The sequence below is a fragment of the Phodopus roborovskii genome, unplaced genomic scaffold, assembly GCF_943737965.1.
Source record: "Phodopus roborovskii unplaced genomic scaffold, PHOROB, whole genome shotgun sequence".
Classification (NCBI taxonomy): domain Eukaryota; kingdom Metazoa; phylum Chordata; class Mammalia; order Rodentia; family Cricetidae; genus Phodopus; species Phodopus roborovskii.
Window position 1 is genome coordinate 28,172,427 of NW_026125052.1, and position 26,549 is coordinate 28,198,975.

The following is a 26,549-nucleotide window of genomic DNA, read 5'->3' on the forward strand; positions in this document are numbered from 1 at the left end:
TAGATTTTCCTAGTGTGGCCTGCTCCCCCTGGAGTAGACTGTAAGCCTAGGCTGGGCTGGAGGTCAGGGCTGAGACACGGTATCACAGGCGGCTTTAAAAGAGCTCATAAAGGCCACTCCCCAGCTGCTGTTCTAGTCACGCCTGGTGTGGAATAACTGCTCCCTGAGTTCTGGTGCTCTGTCGTTATTATCATCGCTGTTTCTGATTGTATTTTCCAGCCCTGTGAACCATACCAGAATACAAGCACGTGCTTGGTGTGGATGCTATTGCCTCATGATGTAGGATTCTGTTCTAGGGTCTGGGGGGGGGGAGATCCAGCAGGGGACAGCCTTAGACAGCTCTAGTTTTACCATCCACCCCATGTTGTTGTTGCTGCCGCTGCCGCCGCTGCCGCTGAACTCCAGGCTTCACAGAGAACACACTGCTGCTCTCCTTTACCTATGACTGCACTTTCCACGGTCCAAAAATAGTACATGGAAAATGCCAGAAATAATTCATAAGTTTTAAATAACTTTTATATAGAATATGTTATCATTGTTCTACTGGATTCTCTTTGCTTCTAATATCTTATTGTGCTTAAGTTATAAGTGGAACTATCACACAGGAGTGGACGTATCAGGAATATAGTGCACGCAGGGCTTGGTGCTATCCCTCTAGGGTCTTGGAATGTGTCCCTAACAGCTAAGGGGAGATGACTGTAAGTTATCTGAGGTCCCAGCTCCCAGCAGAACAGAGCCCAGATGCAAACCCCCTGGCATCACAATCTATTACCTGTAGCTCACTGTTCTCCTACCAGAAACTGCTAGGAACAAATGTTTCTGTAAGGCAATGGAGATGCAGGGCTCTGTGCATAATACTTAGAGAACATATCAGCTGAAGCAGGCATATTGTCTGTTCTTTGTAAATGATGGGGACCCAGACACCATTCCTTTTAATTTCAATTAGAAACAATCTTACTTTATACATCAATCCCAGTTCCCTTACCCCCTCATTGTCCCATGCTCCCCACCGACCCCCCCAATCCCATTTCCCCCTTCTGCTCCCCAGGAAGGGTGAGGCCTTCCATGGGGAATCATCAAAGTCTATCACATAATTTGGGGCAGGGCCTAGGCCCTCCCCATGTCAGACACCATTCTTGAGCTGTAATATTCATCTTGTTTGCTATGAGCTTGATGGTCTGCCAGAGTGGACATTTCACCCAGCTTCTGGAGTTGGTTCCTCCTCTTCCCCAGAATGCTGTGTGGATGTGACAGGGCAGACTGACCTCAGAGTACTGCCCAGACTGCCCTTAGCTGCCCAGGTCTCCCTATCATTTCTTTCCCTTTCCCATGCTAGGCACACTCTGGAGACCTTACAGGTTTCCTCGGTAGGATCCTCAGAGCCTCCTCAGCACCAGGCCAGAATGCAATGCAGATTCACAGACTCTGGATGGACAAGAGGACTAGGAGGCAGAGGTGGGCTGACCCCAGGGCTTCCGGGCAGTCACTGTACTCTTAGACCCAAAGTGTGTGGTCTTTGTCTGGTGAATTGGTATAGTTTGGTTTGGTTTGCCCTCTTCACTAAATTAGGGCATGGTCACAGGTCCATTTCCTAGCATAAAGGACTTTTCACCTTGGCTGTTGAGGCTGGGAGCAGAGAATGCTCTAAATTGCTATATAAGAAGAGGAGGAAGAGCCAAACACTACAGAGAAGTTACAACACTGCAGGCCAGCCCTGGGCCGATGCCTGAGAGCTGGGGCAGGGACTCTGTGTACATTATGTGCTCTTTCCAAAAGTTGCAATGGGATACCTAGGGAAAGACGGGACTCCAGAGCTCAGGGCCCAGGGGACAGCTGAGGATGGTGGGTGGGGTGGGCAGAGAAGCCATTCTTCCTGGGAAGTTGCTGATGAAGACAGGGAGGGTGCAGAGGAGGAGCAAGCATTTTCACATGCCTACGCCTGGCAGCCTGGCACGGGGGAGGCAGTTGGAAATATTTACTGAATGAACAGAGGCACAAGTGGCCAGAGCCGGATGCACACTTGTGGGTGAGATGGCTGGCCTTGATGAGACGAAGGGCTGCTGCTGAGAGGCAAGTGTGCGTGAGTGTGCGTGCGTGCGTGCGTGCGTGTGTGTGTCCATCCGTCTATCTGTCTGTCTGTTCTTACATATGGAAACAGAGGTCAGTCAACCTTAGGTACCATTGCCCTGGCATACCCACTTTTGAAACAGGGTCCTTCAAACCTGGAACTCACAGCAGGTCCTCCTCAGTACTGCGTGTGTGTGCCACCATACCCAGCAGCCCAGCATTTTTATGCAGTTTCTGGGGATTGAACTGGAGTCTTCACGCTTGCGCAGCAAGCACTTTACCAACTACAGACTGGCTTTACGCTCCCTCCAGGCCATCCCTCTAGAAATTCTGGGATGTAACAATCAGTCTCCCTTTTCCAGGGTGGTTCGAATATGGTCTTAGTCTGGGGCAGGGGGAAGAACCTGGCTGGTCTTGAAGTCCTGATGATGTGAGGAGACCAGACCTGTGGCCTGACCTATAGACCTTGTAGACCTGTCCCACAAATGCAGGTATGGGTACAGAGACTATGTGCTATCTGCAGCCTTCTGAATGATTTTCCTAACCCTGCTCTGCTGCACCTCCCTCTCCTGGTGAATTAACTGGCTCTCCTGAAATCATAAATAATTAGTAAGCCCGTCCCTGGTGCCACTTAACAGTTTATGTTTTCAAAGCACTTTATGCCCATTAACCAAAGAATTCTTGATCTACCTACCGGAGAAAAAGGATGAGGACCAGAGGGAGCCCAGGAGCTCTTGGGAGTCATCTCTTCCATTCTCCTGCATCAGGGATCTAGTAAAACCTGACAGAGCCTAACCAGTGAACAGCCCTGCTTGGGAATGCATTACAGTCTCACTGTCCCTTCAAAATCAAGCAGAACAGAGGAGATAGGGCCAGCCAAACTGCTCTTGTAGCAGTTACCAGCAGTGGATAAGTTCAGGAGGGTCCTAGGGGGAGATCAAGAAGAGACCAGAAGGGTACAGTGTGGGGGCCTAACACCATTTGAGGAAAGACTGGCAACCAATAATCGGACCCCTTTACTTGTAAGTAGGGAAAACAGCAGTTCTGAAGCAAAGCCCTTTCATTAGCCTTCAAATAACACCCGTCTGACACTTAGGAATGTCCCACCGAATTAGCATCCCTACCTTGGCCCAGCCACATTTCAAATGTTACTTCTGGCTCGGAGCACAAACATCCATTGATGTCAATGTGCCCTCCTCGTGGAAAGGTAAAGATCAGCAAGCCTAACAGATTCATTCACTATTGCCTAAACAGACTCACCCGGGCACACCAGACAAAAATCACAGAGGGACCACCCAATTGCCTTTTTACAGTCAATGGCTCTCAGCTATTCAGCAAAGAGCTACTGAAAGGCTTCGTGTGTTGGAGGCAGGGCTGAGAAACCAGTGAACTGAATGGAAGTTGCCCTTGGCAATCTGTAGGCTACTGAATACTCAGGGACACAGGGGACTCAGGGCACAGGGACAGGCAAGTTCCTCGTCCTCCTCGGCACTGGCATTCCTACTATGAACCACAGAAGCATTTGTGGGCCAAAGGGTGTAGATAGGTGGAAGTTGTAACACCCATACCAGTAACTGTCCCATAAACTCTAACAAAAAGCAGCCAGTGGGAGGCACAGACACACAAGATGGACTGAAACAAGGGTCCAGAAACAAGCGTCTATGATTGCAGCAAATGATGACTGACAAAGTAGCCAAGAAAGAATGTCTCTCCAATAAGTGGGGCTTGAGTAACTGGAAATGGCATGTACACAATAAAGAACACACACACACACACACACACACACACACAAACAACAACAACAAAAAACAGAAGTTGAGCCCTATCATACTCCATATATAAAATTAGCTCAAAATGGATCAATGTCCAACCTAGAAAAGTGGAACCATGAAACTTTTGGAAAACATACAGGATAAAAAATATATAGCCTACTTCTGCTTCCATCAGCTACTCGATAGGATGGCATATACGGTAGTCATCAATCTCGTTATCAGGAAAGGGCATTTAAGGTAGCGTCTCCACTATTGCTTAGATTGTTAGTTGGGGTCATCCTTGTAGATCTCTGAACATTTCCCAAGTGCCAGATTTCTCTTAAAACATATAATGGCTTCCTCTATGGTATCTTTTTTCTTGTCCTCCTCTATTCTTTCCCTGACTCAGTCTTCCTGGTCCCTCATGCCCACCTCTCCCCTCCTCTTCCTCCTAACTCCCTGTCTCCTCCCTCATGCTCCCAATTTGCTCAGGAGATCTTGTCCCTTTCCCCTTCTCTGGGGGACACCCACAGCTAAACACTGAGCTGAACTCCTGGAATCCAGTTGCAGAGAGGGAGGAGTGATGAGCAAATGGGTCAAGACCAGGCTGGAGAAACCCACAGAAACTGCTGACCTGAATAAGGGGGAGCTCATGGTCCCCAGACTGACAGCTGAGAAATCAGTAAAGGACTGACCCAGACCCCCTAAATGTGGGTGTTAGTTAAGAAGACTAGGCAGTCTATGAGGTCTCTGGTAGTGGATCAGTATTTATTTCTGGTATACAAATGGACTTTGGGAGCCCATTCCACATAGAGGGATATGATGGGAGATGTCATTCTGTAAATATGTTTCTTGTATTAGTTAATGAATAAAGCCCTGTTGGCCAATAGGAAAGTAAGATAGGTGGGACTAGGAAACAAGAAGGATTCGGGAAGCAGGAGGGAGGAGATTCAAGATGTAGGACCTAAGAATGCCATACCCTCTCTCTGGTAAGATAAGACCATGTGGAAATACTTAGATTGGTAGAAACGGGTTAATATTTAAGACAGAGCTAGCCAATAAGAAATGCTAATAATAGGCTAACGGCTTTATATCTAATACAGCGTCTCTGTGTGTTATTTGGGGCTGGCGTGGCTATGGGACCAGGCCAGCAGAAAAACCTACTCTTAACAGGGATACTCTCTCTCAGCCTAGACACATGGGGGAGGGCCTAGGCTCTGCTCCAAATCATATAACAGACTTTGAAAACTCCTCATGGAAGGCCTCACCCTCCGTGGGGAGCAGAAAGGGGATGGGATGGGCTTGGTGTGGATAACGGGGAGGACGGGAGGGTGCGGGAACTGGGATTTGACATGTAAAACAAGCTTGTTTCAAATTTAAATTAAAAATTATCAAAAAATATATAGCCTATATATTTTTAAAGCAGAGACTTACTACATTAGCCCAGGTTGACCTTGAACTCACTACATAGCCCAGGCTGAATCTTTTAACTTGGATTAGCAATGGATTCTTAGATAAGATGCCAATAGGAAAACAAAACAGAACAGCAAAACAGAGATGGTGCATTTGATCAAAATGAAAAAACTTTTGTTTATCAAAGAACATTATCAAGAAAAAAAGATTTCACAGAAGAAATTATATTCACAAGGCATATATTTGACAAGTGTATAGCATCTAGAATATATAAAAGAACACATCAGCAAACCCTATGTATTCTAAAAATAGAAAGGGCTGGAAGGTAGCTTGGCAGTTAAAGTGCTTGCCCTGCAAGCAAGACAGTTGGGGTTCATGTGGACATCATCTATGTAAATGCCGCGGGGGCACAGCAGCGTCCCTGTAATTCTAGCCTTGGAAGAAAACTAGCCACATGGGCCAGCTCTGGGTTTGGTTGAGAGACCCTTCCTCAAAGGATAACGTGGAAAGAGCAACGGAGGGAGGGAGATTCCTAATATCATCAATCTCAGGCTAACATACATGCACACACACATACATGTGCACACACATACACCTTCACACACAAATGCATCACACACATACAAGCACACATGCATATACCACATACTCATACACTTGGGAAAAAAAGGATTAATAGAAATATCTCCAGAGAAGATATACAAATGACCAGCTCATAATCGTGTCAAAAATCATTGCTTACCAAGAACATACAAATCCAATCCACGCCTGTTGACATGGAAACAGAATGGACATCATTTGGAGGGGAGGGCAGGAAGCAGCAGGAGAGGGCAGAGGCACAGAGGAGGGCACTGGGGAAGGAGGGCAGATTGATTTTTTAAAAGTCCATAAAGTAATATTTAAAAACTCAAGCCCACTAGGGGCTACCACCTCACACCCATCAGGGGTTATATAGTAAGATGAAAATGGTGAGGGCTAGTGTGAAGACAAGGAAAGTTCACACTGCCGGTGAGGACGTAAAATTGCTCAGTAATTGGGGCCAGTGTTTAAAGCGTGCACTGCTCTTTCAGAGGACCCGAGTGCAGTTCCCACCGCCACAATGAGCGGCGGCTCACACTACTTGCACCTCCAGCTCCAGGCGCTCTGACTCCCTCTTCTGGCTTCTGTGGGCACTGCACTCACATGGTACACACACATAGCTACACAAGCGTACACATATCTTAAAAGTAAAAGTGCCTTTAAACAGATAAAGAACTATCATGGGATTCAGAAATCACTCACTCACTCACACACACAGAGACTGGATACTCAATTTCGTGTATACACACATTTATAGCTTCATTTCGGACAACAGCCAAAAGGTCTTGACAAGCTGAAAACATTCGAAGATACATTTGTCTATTCGCCAAATTTGGTAAAAGATAACATAAAGATTCAAGAGAGCGGGTGAGACAGCTTAGTGTCACAGTAGTCGCTACACACGCCTGGTGACCCGAGTCGATCCCCGGAACCCATGTGAGGGTGGAAGGACAGAGCAGACTCCCAAAGGTTTGCACACTCACACACATATCATACATGTACACAGGCAATAAATGAAACAATATATGCATATGCATACATACAGATTCAGAATAGCCAGGAATCACAGTGAGGACAAATGCAAAGAGAGCCGCATCTAGACACGTCGCTGCCAAACTTCTGAAAACCTATGGTTAAGATCTGAAAAGGGGACAAGGGAGTCTACGTCCTGCGGCTGCCTATCCCGTATGTCCCCACAGTAGAACAAAGAGGAGGGGTGTGATGCAGACTCAGGGCCCACACATGCATTCCTGTGACTCAGCTTCCCTCAGCCCTTCATCCTGTGCTGTGTTCCACATTTCCAACTTCAGAAGGCATCTCCAGTGTCATTCCAGCTCAGCTACCAGCTACAGTACTTTTCTCCCTGTGGAGCAGAGGGGTCAGCTAAAGGGGAAAGAGTCCTTTCATCTCTGGGTAGCCTCCCCTACACCCCACTGTGTCTGCCTGCCTGTGTAGGCAGATTCCCAGCAATGCAGAAGTCTCTCCTCCCTGGGTGACGCCTTCCTGACCTGCAGGCTGACCCTCCCGACTCCACAGACTGGAATTGTTTTCATGTGTGGGACAAGTTTCCTTAGATCAGGACTGGTGGGCAGGAGTCCTCATCTTACCCCCTCCTCCTTGCTATCCTCTTCTTGGTGGGCTGGGAATGCTGCTACCCGAGCATAGCCCCTCCCTCTCCACGAGGGCCCCAGAAGAACCATATGGAAACCTTCAGATCTAGGAAGGTCCAAGGGCAATGCTCAGGTACCCCATGCCTGCATGGGTGGGGCTTGGCTGGTCTTTGTCCCAGCATTGTGTAACTGCATCTCTGAAGACCCTGCTTGGATTCAAGAGCCTTGACTTCCTGGCCCCATCCTTGCAGGACATAGACTGCTACATCATCCACCCTTTTTTGGATCGATGGTCCTGTCTTCAGCTCCTTTGGTGACCTCCAAGCCTGATAAAGTAGCCTGTATCTCTAGGTCCTAACAATGATGGATCAAACATCTCATCTTCCTCCAAGGAGTGCCCTCTCTTCCACGCTTGAATATCACCTCCCATCTTAGTTTTATTTATTTAACACATGTTTGTGTCGCACTGCCTGTGTGCCAGCACCTCTCCTAGGACCTTTTATAGAATAATCCTATCCCTATCACTACCTCATGGAGTGGCTGCTACCTCATGGTACAGTTGAGGAAACTGTAGTTCAGGGCAGGTCAGCTGTTTGCCAGGCCATTGACATAGTCTAGCTTTGGGGTTCTTCCATTCCCTATGAGTTCAGTGGTTCTCAAGGGCTTTGAACCCAGAAGTTTGATCAGCACGCAGCTAGGGGAAGAGGCTTCCTGCCCCGCCTCTCAGAGAATGAGAGGAGGAAGGGGAGGGAGGTGAATGAGAGTAACTGGGAAACTAAGATGGTGCCCTAGCCAGTTCGTTCCTCTTCCTTCCCTGCTCTGCAGGGGTGAGGTGGGGCAGAGAGCACTCAGGTCCAGCCTCCTCCCTATGCTGGGTCCCTGACTGCCTCAGGGCCAGCTCTCCTGAAATGCTCAGACCTCAGTTCCTTCTGCAGCCTTTCCTTGCCCGTGGGTCCAGGCTGGCTGTTTAATGGATCTGTACCATACTGAAGGGAACTACCCTTAAATAAATGATGGCTCCTGCAGAGCTCTCCTTGCTGGTCCCTGGAGAATTTGAGGGTTTGTTTATTTAAGGAGTGATTCTTTCTCAAGTCCTTCTTATACCAAGGAAGCCCCTCCCAACCTACCTCTGCAAACAGCCATTAACAAAATTGAGGCCTCTGGGAAGCTTTTCCTCTGGGAGGGTGGAGCTCTAGAACTGCAGGCCCAGCTGATAAGCAAGCCCCCACCCTCCATCCCCATCAACCCTCCAGCTGGAGACAGAACACTGGGCTTCCAAACAGATGAGTGTTAACTGTGACATGTAACTTTTCCACATATTCCGGGAAGGCGTGGTGGAGCTGGCCACTTTGACTTTGAGGTCTCTAGGCTCCTAAAATAACCACAGCAGTCAGTCAGCTCCAGAGCTTCCGGGACTCTGATGAGCACACCTGCCACCTGGGGATCCAAAGTGGCTGCTGATCATAAGGAGGGGGTGGGGCCCCAGCTTCTGCATTTGGGGCAGTCCGATGATTGCTTCTGCTACCAGCCTGAGCACACTCTCAGCCACCCCAGGATAGGAACCACCAGAGCCCAGTTACCTAGCATCATCTGGGGAAGGTCCAGCTGGTGTAAGGAATGTTCCTGAGGCACACAGCTTACAGGAAGGGGTATTGTTGTATGCCTGCTACATTCCAGGCGCTCCCTGTCACTGCTGGAGACGGGGGGGGGGGGGGGGGGGGAATCTATGTGGCTTTGAGGGAATCTTCCTAACTTCCCTAAAATAATCAGCCCTGATATGAGGCTTCATATCCCCTGAGTGATATGACAAGCCTGTGTGACAAAGGCTTGGTCTCCACTAAGGCACTCCTAAAGTATCTACAACCTTCCAATAGTGTTTTGGTTGTTTTCTGATGGAACTCAGGCTACAGTGGAATTCTTTGGGTCACTGAAGCATACCTTTAGAGGAAATCATGGGAGCATGAAGTAAGTGGTTTTGCTCTGCCACCCACCCTGTCCCTGCCACCATGATTTACCACCTCATCACAGGTCCCCGGACAACAGGGTTTCCATTGATCACAGGCAGAAACTTCTGAAGCCAGGAGCCAAAGTCAACTTTTTCTATTAGCTATGGTCTCCGGGGTCTGTCCTAGTCAGCTGACCAAAGTTGAGTACCTGTCCCGCTTCGGAGCAGAGGTACCTGAGGCGGGTGATCTGCAGCATCTCTCTGAGGTACCACAGTAGGCATGCATCGGGGCAGGGATTCCTGCTGGAGTGTGTGAAGGCTGCAAAGCCTGTGGCTTTTTGTATCTGGCCTCTTGTGAAGAGAGGAGCCAGAGGCAGAGAATCATCATCCACTGGACAGGACCAGACATGCTGACATGAGAGTCTCAGTCCTTGGCTCTCACCCCTTGGCATCTTGTATGAAACTGGAGAGAACACTGGAAGTTTCCAAGCTTGCTCACCATTCTTCAGCCCATCCCTCGACTTAGCCTGGGGGGGGGTCTGTGATGAGAGGCGCCCCTTGCCTTACCTTCCAGGGAGAGGAAGAGGGTTCAGGGAAGGGGATAACAGGAAACAGGCACTTGGGTGACCAGAAATTTAGAGTATGAAAAGGCTCTCTGGAGAGAGATTACTACGGTCCCCACCATCCCCAACTAGGTAGACAAGGAGAACTTTCTGGGCAGGGGACTTGTGTGGTCAACTTTAGGCTTTTGGTTTAATGCTCCCTAATAGCATTTTAAAATTCATAACTATTTTCCAGCAAGAGGCTGCATTTTCATTTTGTGCTGGGCCTGGCCATCGAGGAAGCTGGCCTCCCTTGCCATCCAGTTAGCAGACTATCCTCTAAAGTAGCTGTCTTGGAGCGGTGACTGAGTAGCACTGAGCCAGACAGAGGGAGTCTGTGGGATGGGCGGCTGCAGGACCATGAGCTCATAGACCCCGAGCCTGAAGACCTGGAGCTCCAAGGAAACCATCAGAGAGGTGACAGATGCAAGAAGGGGCCTTCTGCAGGGAGGGGCAGGGACAGACTAGAGTGACAGGGAGTTCCTTGTCTTCTAGGTTGGTCTGCAGTGACAGATTAACCAGGTGGTCAAGGCAGGGTGGGGACAATTGAGTGGGAAGCTGGGAGGGAGCAGCTGTCTCAGGCCCTCGGTTCTCCAAGGAAACCTCCCCCAAACAAAGCCGAAGGGAGGGCAGGGTGGACGGGCACAGCTGCGCCAGCCTGTCCCCGGGGTCGTGGTGGTCTCTCAGCCAAGCCCTTCATTTCCCTTTTGGGATTGGCCGAAGGGGAATGGACATGCCAAGTGGCTACGTTCTGGCCTGGCAGCTCCAGTTGTGGGGGGAGGGAATGCTTCCTCACCCCCCCATCTTGAACCCATGCCAGACATTCACTCCTCAGGGGCCTCGTTCCCGGGAAACAGGTGCCGGCACTGGGTGCAGCTGAGGAAGGAATGTGAGTTTGTGGCAGGGCAGGGTGGGGAGAGGTGTCCTCAGCTTAGGACATTCTAGAAAGCAGTGGAACAAGGGCCTGGGGGTATCTGGACACTGAGACTGATTAGGAGGTTTTGCCCAGGACACTTGGTCTATGGTTAGATGCTAAGAGTTTAGAATCCCTGTACTAGGGATGGAGTGGGTAGTGTGTAACCCACTGGGGGTTTCTTATATACGTGTGTGTGTGTGTGTGTGTGTGTGTGTGTGTGTGTGTGTGTGTGTGTGTGCATGCACATGCACCAGTGTGGAAGTCAGCGGACAACCTCAGGAACCACTCCTTACGTTCTGGTCAGCCATCTCATTTATAGACAGGCTTTCTCACTTGGTTTGGAACTGACCGAGTAGTCCAGACTGGCTGGCCTGCAAGCCTCAGAGGACACCCCTGTGCCTGCTGTAACTGGGGTTACAAGCACACACAAGGCTTTTAGTGTGGGTTCCGGGGCTAGCACTTAGGACATGGCAAGCACTTTACCAAATGAGTCAGCTTCCTGCCTTGGTTGAAGATCAATTCACTGGGTAGCTCTGTCTCCATGTTTGCCTTCCCAGCTGTAGCCAAGCATTCGGCTCTGGTTGGGACACCAGCTCCAAAGAGAGCCCAGCAATGCTGCTGCATGGGTGAGAAGTGGGTCTTCTACATCAACCTGACTGGTCCACTCTGCTCATTGGGATAGCAAAGGACAACTCAAGGGTTACCATGGGGATATGAGGGGCTCAGCGGGAGGCTGAGAAGCATGGGCAGTGTAGATAGGATAGCCATCAGCACAGCACACCCTCTGGATGAACCTCTTGCTTTTTTCTTTTCTTTTCTTTTCTTTTCCTTTCTTTTCCTTCCTTCCTTCCTTTTCCTTCATCTTCAGAGTACACCATATAGATTACACAGCACGCCTTTCCTTTCTCAGGGGCATGGGCTAGCATAACATCCTACAGTTGATGTGTCCTGAGTCAAAGATGGGCCAGGGGTGATGACCACGTTGGCCATGCACCTCTCTATGGCATGTTTCAGTATCTCTCTCTTTCCATGTGAATGGACTTCCAGGGTGATCTGTGTTGGGGAACACATGTGTAGACCCCCAGGTTTAAAGGGCAACAGGGATCAGCACAAGGGCATAGACACAGGCTAAGCAGGTTGGGTGGATGAATCCTAGTAGTGGCTTCTAGAGAAATCCCAGCTATACCGGAACAGGCCAGGCATGGTGGTAGGCTGACTCCAGGACTAAACCTGATACTCCTTCCCCAAAGCCTCTACATCAGGCGGGGTTTCACGCTTGTTCTTTAAACCCACATTCAACATTCAGGCAACCAGAGACTTGGCTAATTTAGTAGGGTAAATCACACTCTTGAGCAGTGGGGCTAGGTCAAGTTTCAGGCTGGCCATGGGAATGGGGCTTCTTTAAAGGTGGGCGGGAGGCAGGAAAGGCAAGGGGCCTCCTGAACCACCCATTGGTATAGAATACAGACTCAGAGCCTAATGCTTGGGATGGTTCCTGAGTCTATTCACTCACAGACTGGGGGCCACTGGGCAAGTTGCTAGAGCTCTCTAACTCCGTTTCTTCATTCATATGGTGGAGCTAACACATCTCCTCACATGGAGAGTCTAAGCATGGAAGTCACACAAGGCATTTGGAAGGGTTCCTGGGAGGATGGCACATGCTGTCTATAGATTGCACCTTCGTTCTGGGAGAAAGTGAATTTTCTGGGAGAAGTGCGGGTTACCCTGAGCTCTGATGGGAAGCTTCATGTGTCTGGGGATAAGGTTTGGGGGGAGCAGAGGGGAGGAGTCTAGGGATGCCTAGGAGGTGCTAGGAGCTTCATCGATGAATCACGGGGCTCCTAAAGTCAGAAAAGGTCGTTAGGACAAGAAGCGGCCCTCTGATCTGCAGTCTTCCTGCCTCCCACTTCTGCTGACAGGGGATGGGCCAAGGAGGATGACCAGAGAGACTTCAGTCCTGCCTGGCCAGTTGACTTCCCAACTAGAGGACCAGATGCTGCAAAGAGAGGGAGACCCAGAAACCCAGAACCCTCATTTCTCTCTCAGCTCCACACTTTCTTCTAGAACTGAGGATGCCCTTTGTAACCTGGTCTTCGTGAATTGGCTGCATGGTGAGCACACCCACTGCCCTTTGAGGAGGCTCTAGGGACCTAGGAACAAAGGAGGAGGGTGCAGAGGAAGCTGCAACTCCCCCTACGCATTTGCTTGTCATACATATACAGCAGGGCAATTTGCCTGGCTTTCATTTGCCATGTCTATCTTAAAGCTTGCGTGGTTTCTACAACATGCAGCCAGGGTGTCTGGAGGGAGGCAAGCAATAAGGGAGCCCCTGAGGTCAAGAACAGTATCATCTCAGTAGGGAAAGGTCACAAGGTGCATATTCACAGCCCGCTGTACCCACCTGGAAACAGATAAGAGTGAAGGGAAGTCCAACAATATTGCAGGGAAATAGGGGTGTCCCACCCTCCATAACTCACTTCCCACCCCTCCCTTCTGGGCAGCATTATCAGGCCACCCCTATGTGCCCCGAAATCACATGGCTTCTACCTGCACGGAGTGCCTCTAATGCCATCCCAAATGCCACTGGCATGCCCGATGCCAGGAACTTGCCAGAGCCTTTGCTGGGACCCACATGTTGCACACAGCAGGCATTTGGAGGACACTTGAAGAACAAATAGCTTTTGTTTTCCATCATCTCAGGAGAGTCATGTTGGGTCTACAGCAAGATGCATGCTTTCACATGCACGCGCACGCACATGCACACGCACGCACGCACACGCAGTGAAGGGACCCTAATGGAAGGAAGTGAAGTGACTGGGCTGTGTCTTTGGGGATATTGGGTCAGTGTCCCCTTCCTCTTTCTCCCTTCCCAGACACAAAGTGGTGAGCAGCCTCCTCCTCCGCCTCGTGCTATCCTTAGCTTGTACTGTTCTCCCACGGAAAAGCACCTTGGACTAACCCTCCAAAGCCAGGCTCCCAAGTCAACCTTTTTCCAGTTGGTTCGGGTACTCTGTCGCAGCAGCGGAAAGCTGACTAACTCTGACATCAAGAGCGAGAGCTTTCTGAGGAAATGAGAAGACCGAGTGGCATCTCTCCTAGAGAACAAGGCCACACGCCTTCGAGCCCAGGTGTTAGCAAGCCCAGCCCTGTGGCTCAGTCCCCCTGGATAGAGGGCACTGAGTCCGGTCACAGCCAGGACATCCCTGCTCTGGTCAAATTTCCACTCTAGGCACCTTCAGAGTGTGGTTCCTGGACCAGCACCTGTGTCAGCTGGGAACTTGTTAAATATGCAGAGTTTTAGGCCCTGACTAGGACCGGCTGGTTTCGAAGCTCTAGGGATGGGTCTGCATCTGAATAAGGCCTCCAAGTGAACCCCCACTCCTGGCCACCCTCAATCCATACCAGACAGGTGGTTCTTGAGGCAGCAGAGAAAATAACACAGTTATTCTCCCCACCCCAGCATCCTGCCTGTTCCCCAGGACCTGGCATCATAACAAGTCTGAGCTCCCTCTCTTCCTCGCTCCCTGTCAGAGTCTAGGAGGCTCAGCCTGGTCCTGTCTGGACTCAGCCCAGTGCCCCAAGGTTCTTCCCTAGAAGAGAGGGAGAGTGGCTGAACTGGAAGCTTGTTCCCCACACTCAGTGCTGGGCATTCCAAGTTCCTGGAGACACAATGCATTCTAACATTGCAGGCAAGGTGGCAGGCCGGGTGGTGTGTACAATAGGCCTTGTGTTACCCCCACGCCTTCCTGCAGGCTGCTCGAGAACCAGGGCTAGAGAGGGAGGCTGAGCCATCAAAAGTACTACTATCCAATGGCTGGTCCTGTTTGCCTCTGCTCAGGGAAAGGGCTGAGGGTGGGGGCCTGAGCACCCTGCTCCTCTCTTCCTGGTGTTCTACCACCTCCCTTTTACCTGACAACTTCCAGAACTTTCTAAGTTCCTCATTTAGCAGTTTTAGGAGAAAGACATTTAATGCCAATGCCTCCCTTTTCCTTCCCCCTCCTCTTGCAACAGCCCTCTGCTTCTTAGGTCAGGGGGATGGGTGGTGGACAGAATTCTCAGGCCACCTGAAGCCCCAGCCTGCAGCATCCTTCTCTGAGTGGCTGCTCGCTCTTCATTACTCCAATCACATCAACCCTGACAGGCGTGTATTTATTACTGTCCTGACGACAGCCATTTCTCACCCAGTGATGTGCAGACTGATAATGAGCTTGGAGCAGAGCTAATGAGGAACTCCCCTGGCCCTCCCTGGCAGCCTGGCCTGAGACTGCCCATCTGCCAACTCCCGGATGTAGGGACCACACCCAGGAAAGAAGAGAGGACTCTGAACCAAGAAGTCATAATGCCAAGCATCTCTCCATGCTGCCCAGGGAGAAGAGACCACGGGGATGATGGACAGTAGGCATGAACTCTGGGCACAGACTTGCCACTTTCTGGCTTCTGGGACCTTGTGCCAGGGCAGCAAGAGACAAACAATGGTGCTGGCCAGGCTGGCTGCCAGGTGGGAGCCTTGACTGATATTCTAGGGGTATGGTTCCTAAAGCACAGAATATCCAGCAAAGTCAGGAGGAGATCAGGCTGGAAAAATAGCTCAGTTGGTAAAGTACATGCCTTGCAAATGTGAGGACCTGAGCTCAATCCCTAGAAGCCCAGATGAAAAAGCTTGGCACAGTGGCACATACTTGTAATCTCAATTCCCAGGAAGCAGAGACAGGTGAATCTTCTGGGCTCACTGGTCAGCCAGCCTAGCTAAATGGGTGAGGTCTAGGCCTGTCTCAAAACAGAAGATGGACAGCTCCCGAGAAACACTACCTAAGGTTGATGTCTGGCTTCTACATGCATGCAAACATATTTGCACATGCACCCATGTGAACACATATGCATATACTTGTGCACCCATAGGAACCTAGATGCACACATATGTGCAAACACACCCATATGAATATGCATACATACATGTGAGCATGTACCTGTACAAGCATCCACACCCATGTTCACACACACACACACACACACACACACACACACACACACACACACACCAGGAGCATGGCAGAATCGTGTTAAAAGCACTTAGCTAGTGCTGGCTTTCCAGGCAGAGCTCAGTGCCCAGAGCTGCCACAGAGAAGAAACTACAGTGATGATGGTGCTCTGCTAGAAGTCTGTCTTTTCTAGAAGATAAATTCAAACATGCTGTGGAGAAACTACCTATTGGGCTGTTATCAGCTATGCAGGTCTTAGGGTGACTATTTTTTACTGATCTTTTTATAAAACCTCAAATTTATGTGAGTTAACATTCATAGACATGCCATTTGCCCTTCACCCAGACCAAAAAGGAAGTGGGTTAGGAAATATTAATGTTGCTAGCACAGTTGGTCACTTAGTAAGGTCACTTGACTTAGAGGAAAGACAATGCACAAAGGTCAGCTGCTTCCAGGTCAGCATCCCCTGGTGGCCTCAGCTCTTCTGGAAGACACTCATACCCCTGTCAAGGTTCATTTTCATCACTATCTTGACTGGGTTTGGATTTAGCTAGGAATTGCTCCTCTGGGATTCCCATGAGGATGTTTGCAGAAAGTGGACAGGGAAGACCCACTCTGAATGAGGGAGCACCATTCCATGGGATGAAAGGAGCTGAGCACCAGCATTCCCGACTGCGGACACAATGTGACCCGTTGCTGCGAGGTCTCCACCACAACAGACTGTATCCTCAAACTGCGAGCCCAAACAACCCCTTCCTTAAGTTTTATCCATTGAGCGTTTTGTTATAGCAACGAGAAAACGAAATAACACCAAAGTGTCTTGAGGTCTCTGTCCCTAAGGAGAGTCTGCAGGCCTCATGGTTTGGCTCCAAGACTTCTGTAACAATGCTGCTGAAGGGTTTGTTCAGTCTCAATCAAAATGAGGAAGGAGGGGCCAGGAGACACGCCCCTAGTGGCCTGGAGCTGACCTGCCGAAGCTGAGGAGTCCAGAGTCACTTATGAGCTCAATGGCAGGGACACCTGACAGGGATGACAGCTTGATGCAACCCTCACTCTGCCTGCCTGCCCTCAAAACCATCATCGTAGACCAGTCCTGGAAGGTGGCTCTCACAGCCCCAGCCAACTGTGTGACTCAAGGTTACAGAAAACTTTAAACGAGAATGGCTGGAATACATATGTCAGGTACCTTAGAATTTTTCTGGAAGACATGGCCCAAGAAATCATCTCATTTGGGTTTTTTCCCATGTCCCTCCAGAGGTCCAAGGAAGTCATGGGGGAAGATACACTATACATCTTAGCAGGTATCATCTGGCTTTGAATCATTCTCTGAGTGTGCAAATGGAATTCAGATATCCTATATCTATAGTAGAAGAGAAAACGTTATGTGGATGGGCAGTCGACTTGGGTCATTCAGCCCGATCCACGTCGGCAGTGCCCACCCTCTTCAACCATGACAGTCATCTTTGGAAGAGCTACCAGTGCTCCCACGCCCTCCCGGTGTGGACTCTTTAGCCACAGGGGTCCAGATCCAGAAGGACCCAGTGAGACTCTTGCTGGTGGCCTCTGGTGTTATCAACTTGCTTTCTTCTCTCTGGCTTCATGAACTCTCATGGCTTGCTCTTTAAAGGGTTAAGTTTATTAATTGGGGAAAGTAATTGATGTCTAATACCTCCATCCTTGTTGATGAAGTGTTATTATCTAGACTCAAGGAGTTTGTAATTAAAGAAGTCAGACACACACACACACACACACACACCAGGATCAGTCAGTATCAATAAGGCCAAAGAGGATGGGGTATCCTGCCCATGAGCTCCTTAAAGGAAGGAGGCATCCAGCCCATGGACATTCTGAGGCGGATGGGTTATCTAGTCTGCAGATATCCTGCAGGGATATCCTGTCTGTAGGCCCAATAGGACAGGGAGCCCAGGACATGGGCATCCAGAGAGGGTAGGGTACCAATGTCTGGGTGTTCTGAGAGGACAGAGCATCTAGCTAGTTAGGCATCCTGAGGGGACAGAGTACCCTGACCTCTCAGGGCACCCAGCCTGCAGGCATCTAGAAATGATGAGATCCCAGTCTGAGGGACCTTTGAGCAGACGGAACACCTAGCCTGTGGTTGTCTTGAGAGAGGGGATTTTGAGGCCTGTGCTTTAGCTAGGTTCAGTGGTGGCTTCACATGAGACTTTGGGGGGGGCAAATAGGATCTGGGTTAATGGAGGAGACTGAGAGTCTGTAAGTGAGGCTGGAAGGGATAGGCGCTCACAGGCCCCTTGCTGGGGAGGGCAGCCTAGACTCGGATTAGAGCACGCACATAGGGACAGGGAAGGGAGGCGTTGGATGGTGGGTGACACCTGGGGGTCTCTGCACTCAGAACCTGTGGGTGAGCACGCGGAGAACTGAGGGAGCCTGGGCTTTCCTTAGAGAGAGGGGGAGGCCCTCGTAGGGTGTATCCCCTGCCCAGCCCCTGTGCCTGAAAAGCCACACAGGAGACTGTTTTCAAATCCCCTTGACGTGTAGGTCTGAAGCGGTGTGGCGTAGTGTCTGAGGGGGCCACCTTGCCCAGATCAAAGGCAGTGCCCTGGGAAACAGCTGACCTACATTCATAGTCTCTCATCCCCTCCCCTCATTCCCTTCTCCCCTCCCGCTCCGTGTGTGTGTGTGTGTGTGTGTGTGTGTGTGTGTGTGTGTGTGTGTGTGTGAGTGTCTGTCTGTCTGTCTTCCAGCAGTACTGGGAATCAAACCCAGGGCGTGGCATTTGTTTGTCATCATCTCTTTCTCCCAAATCAGGTGATCTCGGCAGGTTTCTGAATGCTTCTGAATTGGATGCTAACAATGTTAACATTTTTTTTGTCACTCTCCTTCACAGGTTGGACTGGAGAGCCACCCATATCAACTTGACATTTTATAAAAGGATCTAGTGAAAACATGCACCCTGAAGTTTGCACAGCTGAGAACAACTCTCTGTGTAGGCTTTCTGGGGGCATGTTTGCATTTGCAGCTAGAGACAGTGAGTATCTTAACCTAATAAACACCCGGTGCAGAGTTCAGACGCCACTGGAGGCTTGTGAAGGGAAGAAGAGGCAGAAGTCTTTGGAGTCAGGGTACCTGCTTAATCTCAGGCCCAAAGTTTATGTTGTTTGTCTTCTACCAAGATGACAAAGCAGTAATGTTGTAACAACACGTATTTAGAGCTGACTGTACAGTGAGTGACAAGTGTCCTAAGAGCTTAGCCTACCTTGTTAACCCCTGTCACAGCCAATGAAACAGACAGAACTGTTATTCCCACATTATGAATAAAGAAATTGAGGCACATACAGTCCAAGGTCACCCAGTAGTAAATGAGAAGTAGGGACCCAGGGATTTGCCCGTGATTGAGGCTGCCCAGCAGTCTGTGCTGTCCTAGCTGGGCCTCTGATGTTTCAAGCTGCATTGGTGGCTACAGTTTTAAAAGGCCTGGGGAATCTGGCTTAACTCATAACATGAGCTCATGCTATGCAGTGGCAATCAGAGCATTCGGGCGCTCGGCCATAATCCCTCCTGTCACCTGGATTCTAAATTATGCATCGATGGCCTCCCTGGTCTGCATCTCTAGTGTTGCCCAGAGAGTTTCTCAGGGTCCAGACTCCAACAGCCCCTCAGGAGTCCCCATGTCCACCACAGCAACTCAGTTCCCTGTGTGAGCTGCATGCCAGTAATATTTCCTTCTCCCTGGATGATCACGGCATCAAAATTTCATGGCCCCTTTGGGCCACTAATCGCTTCCTAGTTGGCATCAGATTTTAGTTGCCTTTCTTGCCTCATTCCCCCCCCCCCCATCCCAAACCCTGTTCCATTTGGGAAGTTCCTGTGGGGCTTGGTCACTGGCGAGCCAGTCATCAGAATGTCAAGAGAGCTGAGGAAGGCTTCTCCAACAGCTCTGGGATGCCTCAGGCAGGGGATGGCAGGAAGGGGGAGAGAAGACATTCTGAATTCTGCCAAGCTCAAGCCTTGTGAGAATACAACAGCGGTGGAGGCCAAAACCAAGAGGAAGAGAAAAAAGAGAGGGTAGAAGAGATGAGGAGGAAGAGAGGAGGAGAGGAGGGGGGTAAGGAAGAGGAGGAGGAGGAGACCCAAAGCTGTTTTAAGCTCTGCTGCCCTCCTCAGACCAGTACTGTCTCCCAACAGCACAGCTGAGCATCTCCCGGGCCAACAGTTGAGTCTCACTGAGAAGATGGTAGAAGATGCCAAGGGGCAGCCCAGGGCAATGGCATGAAGACACACACTAAGATCATAGAATCCTGGGGTCATGTTGCCAGTTTGATGCCTGAGCGAGAGCACCTGGGCAGTTAGCTTTGCTAAGTTCCTCTACTTTTCTCCCTTGGCATTGGGTGAAGCCATAGTCTATGCTGGCCAATGGCTGTCTAAAGAGGGACTCATGTCTTTGGATGTTGATGTGGCTTGTCCTGTCTTCTCCCCTCTACAGGATCCTGCGTATTACATACAGTGCATCTATGTACAGGTAGGCATCACCACAAATTTTTCGCCCTCCCCTCTACTCCTGCTCCCCATGAAGAGGAAAGGGCAGCTGGCAGGGACCCAGTAGGAACACCAAGGCTAGGGAGGCTGCTAGAGGCAGCTTCTCCATCAGGGCCAGCGCCAAGAATGGCTGGGAGAGGAGTACCAGAACTTCTGAGCAGGATCCTCCCTCAGTGGCAGCTTGGTGGTGCCGCCATCAGAGGCTACAACTGTTGGGGTCACACTCTTAGTCTGGCATGTTCTGCTGCTTGGTACAAGGAGGGTCTCCACAGAACAAAGGAGACCACAGACACTTTAGAAGGCAGTTATCTGTTCGAGACTGGAAGCTGGAGATGTGGACAGGGCCAGGTGGCAAGAGGAAGCATCATTGATTCATTGGTTCGTCGACTGATTGATTGATTCATTCATTCATATTTGTTGAGCCTCTGTGCACCAGGCACTGCCACTGAGGCTGGGCATTCGGAAAAACACAAGAGAGAAAGACTGTGCAGCATGCCAATGCAATGGGGGGCAGATGCTCTGAAGAAGGAAGGACAGAGAGACAGCAGTGCCTGCTCTGAGATGCCGCAGCACAGGTGGGCAGACACGGGCAAGGGACGTCAGCGAGGGTCCTGAGGAAAGTAGCAGTCAGAAAGTAACTACACAAACGCTAGAGAGAGTTAGAGGTTGGCTCACTGAGCCCTCTCAGGAGAACAGGTGGGTCTGTACAGACAGATACGTGAGGGAATGCGTGGAGATGACATGGTGAGGGAGGGACTCGGCCATCTGTGTAGCCATGTGATCAGAGCATGCAAAGCCTCTGCGGTTTATCAAGAGCATCTACAAGGTTCTCTGGATAATCTTACTTCACCACCCAAACCCACCACAAGCAGCTAGCTAGATGGTGCACTTCATCCCCTCACCTCAGAGATGAGGAAGCAGGCTCAGTTCAGTATCACGCTGTGACAGAAGTGGGGGCTGAAGGGGCAGACCCAAGCTGGGGACTCCCCCACATCAGGAGGGCTTTGCCAGGCTCCTGGCTCAGTCATAGCCTGGTTCACACTCCAGCAAGCCTCCCTGGCTCTGTCTCTTCCCAGCATATGGACAGCAGGGGCTGGTAAGCAGTATGTAACCAGGGATGTCTCGGCAACTGGCTTGTTTTCCTTTCCATTACAGGCAGTAGACCGCTCTGCTGCTGGCCCATTTGTTGCTATTGGCATCCCAAGGCCCCAAATTACAATGACTAATTCTTACCACTCAGGGAGCTCCAGGGGCCTTTGCACAAATGTACTGGGGATGGGGAATCTAAAGTGGATAACCCACAGCCGCTCAGCGACCCAATGTCAATTCCAGCTCCAGCTCCCCACTCCCCAAGGGGCCAAGAGTCAGGAAATGGGCTTCCTGCCAAGCAGGGAACCCATTAAGTTCTAGGGTAACCAACAATGTACTAGCCAATTCCTTCATCAACATGCATGAGGCAATGTCTAACAGCCAGCTGGTATAAGGTAGTGAGCCCTCCATCACTGAGGGTATGGAAGCTGACCACAGGGCCGCTAATCCTAGATTTGTAGGCAGAGGGCAGCTTCGGATAACTCCCCGGGTATTCTTTGAACCCCAAGGAGAGGAGACAGTCCCATTTCCTCTCTCCTTTGCTTACATCTGACTGGGTCCTAGGAAACAAGGTCAAATACGTTCCAATATACAGCTTAACACACCATCTTAAAGCTGAGGTCCCACTTAAATGCAGGTCTGCTGTAAAGGATTTGGCCTCCTTCCCAGCCCCCTTTCCCTGATGGAATGAGGTTGCTGGCCCCTACTCCAGCCTCCCAGTAGAGGACATGGGGGAGAGGTGGTCGATAGGTATTTGCCAAACAGTGCATGAGAGAATTCCCCCAGCAGGTACATGCTGCCTGCATGATATGGCCTCCGGCTCTGGGGTCCCGAGTGACCCCGCCCCAAAAAAGGGGACTTCTGTAGCCACTGGTAGCAAGAACCCAACCCCATCGCTCACTTCACCATATGTCAATGTTCCAGACCCTCCCAGCTGACGTCAAGAGGTACTCAGGGTGAGAGAGACGTGGGTAGAAGAGAAGGGGATAGGGAGAAAGAAGCAGAAGCAGGACCATTTCCTACGCCACACGCTTGCTGTGTGCAGCTTCTGACAGCTGAGCCCCAGGCAAGCATGACTCTGGGGCCTCCTGGTAATTAGCAAGAGGCCCTGATCAATAAGTTATTTTTTGCTGTCAGTAATTAATAATTACAGCTTAGCCACACCATGTAATTAAACATTCATCCCATTCCCCCGTGTGCTGTTTGGCTTTTATCGTGATTAGCTCCCAGCACTAAACTTTCTCCCTTTGGGGCCCTCCAGGAGCTTCCGGATTGGCGTTTCCAGGCCTCCGTCAGGGTTTCCCCACAGTCTGGATCATTCAGTTGCAGTGTCCTCTTGTTTCCCCCCCAGGTGCAATTCTTTTGAAAAAGAACCTGCTAGAATGACTGCTTTGGCAGCTCCTGCCCTCTTCCTGCTGCTTGGGCAGACCAGGATGCCTTCTAGCAATGGCCGAGCTCACAGCACATGAAAAGCCTCCAAAGCACTCTGTAAAATGCAGGCTGTCAGGCTCACCAAGGCCTTCCAACCCCAGCTCCTGAAGAATGGTGGAAAGCTACATGTGACTCGCTCCTGGGTGCTCAGAGCATTGAGGGCCACTCCAGGAAATAAGAAGGTGGTCACAGAAGGAAGTTTCCAGCTCCTGTGTGTAAAGGACTTGCTGGGGCCTCTCCCTTGAATAGTTGTAACCATGTCAAGTATGCAAAGAGGGAGATGGTATTCCCAAAGTATGGACATGGAAACTGAGTGAGGCTTCCAGTGGCTAAGAGTCTTGCAGAAATGTCTGTGCAGCTGCCTTTACCAGATCATGAAAACCATTGCTTCCTGGTTTGGGAACGATAGTTCTCTCTATACTATCATTGCATTTTGTCTGGGAAAGGAGCAGAGATGATGTAAGATCGATTTTTGGGAGAAATGGCCAAGTGATAGTTTTTAGTACAACTAGGTAATGTAGCTTTAGTCCAGCACCTGGAAAAAAATCTCCATAGTATCCCACAGTAGGGGCCACTGGGCACTTGTCTCAGAGGAGGAGCAGCTGCTGGGTGTCCGTGTGTGTCACGTCTGCAGAATGGACCTCGTGGGCTCAGAGGCGGTGCTGGCCGTTTTAACTGTCCTCAAAGGACTAATGCTTCAAAGCAGATAAAATAAAATAAAATAATGACCCTGCGCCCTAACCTCACCCCTAAGGCGGCAAACCCAGCATTGCCTCCAACGTAGAGTTCAGCGATTGTCTTCCCATAATCCTCTGCAGGGAGACAAATGGAAGGAGTGCTGGCAAACATCCTTAGAGCCAGAGAGCATGGTCAGAGCAGAAGGGGCCTGGGCACCCCTCCCACCCCATTAAGAGAAAACAGCGAGCAGGAGTGGGGGGAGACAGAGCAACTGCCAGGAAAGGGCTTCTATGACCCCCACAGGATGCTGGAGCTCCTCTGGGAGGCCAGAACGTCAGTGGACACTAACATCTTGGCCTCAGGGGGGGGGGGAGGTGGGTGGGACATGAGGACACTGAAAGAAGGTGTCCTGGAAACTCCTCCAGGGCTTGGTCCTGGTGGGAGACTGCACAGAAGTGGGCTAGAAGGTCCCTCACCTTGCTACCTACCCCCTTAGAAACCTCTCTATGGCCATCCCAAAACAAACTCACCAGGTACCCAGAGTGGAGGACGGACCACTCTGCCAGGGCCACTGCCCTGGGCCTCCACCAAATCTCACCCTAGACAAGAGGCCCCAGCTACAAGGGGTCCTGGTAGCAGAGCCAGGCTCCGAACTCCCGCCCACATATCAGAGTGGTCTTGGGCAAGTCGGTGGTTCATTGCAAAGGGCCTCAGTTTCCCCATCTGTTAAAAGGCTACTAGAATGTGATGACCTCTGAGGTCCCTGCCTACTGGAAGGTTTTACAGTGACTATAAAAATAATAACTTTTATTGCCTTACATTTATGGAGCTCGTTAGAAAATTTCGAAGTGCTTTTTACCTAAATTGCCGTGTAAAGCCTTCCCCCTCAACCCTTCGAGACACAACCGATCATTTTTATCTCCTATGTTGGCTCTGATGATTGCCTGACTCGAGGCACAGTGGGGGTCCCTTCTTTCCTAGGCTCTGGGACCCCAGATGTGGAGAAAGGCTCTGTAGGGGGGTTGCAGTGCCTCCACCCCAGTCTCTCCCAGCCTGGTTCTTGGGTAGGTCTGGCTTCCCTGTGAGTCCGGAAAACCAACAGAAATCTAAGGCCAAAAACGGCGATTCTGGGGTTTCAGTCTTCTCCCTCTGCCCCCAGCAGGCGCCGCTCGGCCACCGCTGCCACCACCACCTGGATCCTCGAACCCCAAACGCAAGACAGCTCCTGTGCAGCCGCCCTACCCTACCACGACCCTCCAGGGGACCCGGGAGACTGCTAGGCATCCGCCGCAGGAGGCAGGGAGAGACAGCCCCATCACACCTCCTTTCAAACACACCCACTCCACACCCACTAGCCCCTTCACCGCCAGCCTGGCTGCTCTGGGCAACCAGCCCTAGATCAAAGCAGCAGTGGCCCAACATCCAGCTAGCTGTGGGAGCTGGAGCCAGGGGCTGCCCGCTGGGTGTGTCTGGAGAGTGGGTTAGGTCTGCCGCTATCCCCACCGCTCCTCTCCAGGCCCAAGCCGCCAACACGCCGGCCAGGCAGCTAGGCGCGGGCTCCCATACGTGGCCAAACAGAGTGACTGCTCTTGAGGGGAAACCAAGCAGGCACCCGAGTCCCATTACTGCTTCTTCCTTGCTTCTGCCTGCCCCATCTTCTCGCCCCGGGGCACCCAGTGCTTGCCTGACGCGGTCTCGCCTTTCCTTTAGGACGCTGAACAGGACCCAGAGCGTAGGGAGTTCAGTGAAGCCAGGACATGGGGTGACGCGCCCCTCCTATCGCGGCCAGAGGACACCCACGAAACCCCCTGCCATCACACCTTAGGTGCGTCTCCACACACCCCCCTCTCCTCCCTCCTCCCAGCGACCTCACTATCCCAACCAAGAAAGGCCAGAAGACACTGCCCCGCCCCAAAGAGAGCCCCAAAAGTCGAAGGAGGGAGTGTTGAGAATCCCAGGAGATGGCTCAGCCTGGGCTAAGCATGGCGTCTTAGGGGGCACCCTTTTCCAGCCCAACAGAACCCGTTCCCCAGTCCCACGTGGAGAGAGTCACCCGTACTGTACCTTGGGCTCCGGCCGAGTGGATCCTATGCAGGGCCAGTAGAGTCCAGATCAGCAGCCTCCGCATGCTGGCCATCCTGGCTGAGGGGTCCTCTAAGGTGCACCCTCGTTGCCACTTGCTTTATAATCCTGTGGGGTCCTGGTACCCCGCGCCTTCGTCCCAGGAGACTGTGTGGCCGAGCCCGGGACGTTATGCCCGGAGGGACCGCGCTGGCGACCCTAAAGCTTCTTCTTCTTCTGCGCTGGCTGCTCCGCAAGGCGAGGGGAGAGCAGAAAGAGGCCAAGTCTCCTTTCAAAGTCGAGGCGCCTGCATCTCTTAGGCACTCTGACTCCCACTACTTCTCGCAGGCAGAGCGACCCCTGCGATCCGGCCTGGTTGCTGGCCGAGCTCCCGAATGAGAGGACAACTTCAGGAAACTTCCTCCCGATGGCCACGTTGCCCGCCTCCCGCCCCTCCCCGCCCCCTGGTTGGGTTCTCCCTGGCCGACGTAGTCACCGTGGTTCCAGGCGCCCTGCCCCCGGGACTGGATGCGAGCAGAACGCAGCAGCAGGCGCGGGTGCTGAGTGTCTTTCAGAGGGGGCCCCGGGTTCGGGGGGCGCGGTTAGCATAACGGTCCGAGTCTCCCTGGAGCCAAAGTTTTCTTCTAACTTTGCAGGCGGCACCTGGCTGGACCGAGCCACCCTTCTTAGCTCCGCGGTCCTCGCGCCCAATTAAGAGATATCGGGGTACCTCCCTGGGGGCTTTGGTGCCGAGCTCGCCCTCAGCTCCGCGCCCATTAGGCTAGCAAACTTTGCGGGTCCCGCGGCCCGACGCGCAGCCCCGTGCGCCCATGTCTGCGCCAGCTGCGGGCGGCGATGGATGCCCGGCTTCGGTACCCGGCTGGGCGGCCCGGGTTCTAGCCAGCGCCCGGGG

The 26,549-nt window shown here is 51.4% G+C and overlaps 1 protein-coding gene across 1 annotated transcript in view; it reads right to left on the minus strand.

The window, feature by feature from the left end:
• The window catches only part of LOC127221080 (protein sidekick-2-like), a 146,393-nt gene extending 120,539 nt beyond the window's left edge, over positions 1-25,854 (minus strand). The window contains exon 1 of the mRNA XM_051182990.1: positions 25,640-25,854. Coding sequence (XP_051038947.1) covers positions 25,640-25,712 — 73 coding nt within the window. The 5' untranslated portion in view covers positions 25,713-25,854. The remainder of the gene's footprint in view (positions 1-25,639) is intronic.
• Between the last annotated feature and the right edge of the window lie 695 nt (positions 25,855-26,549).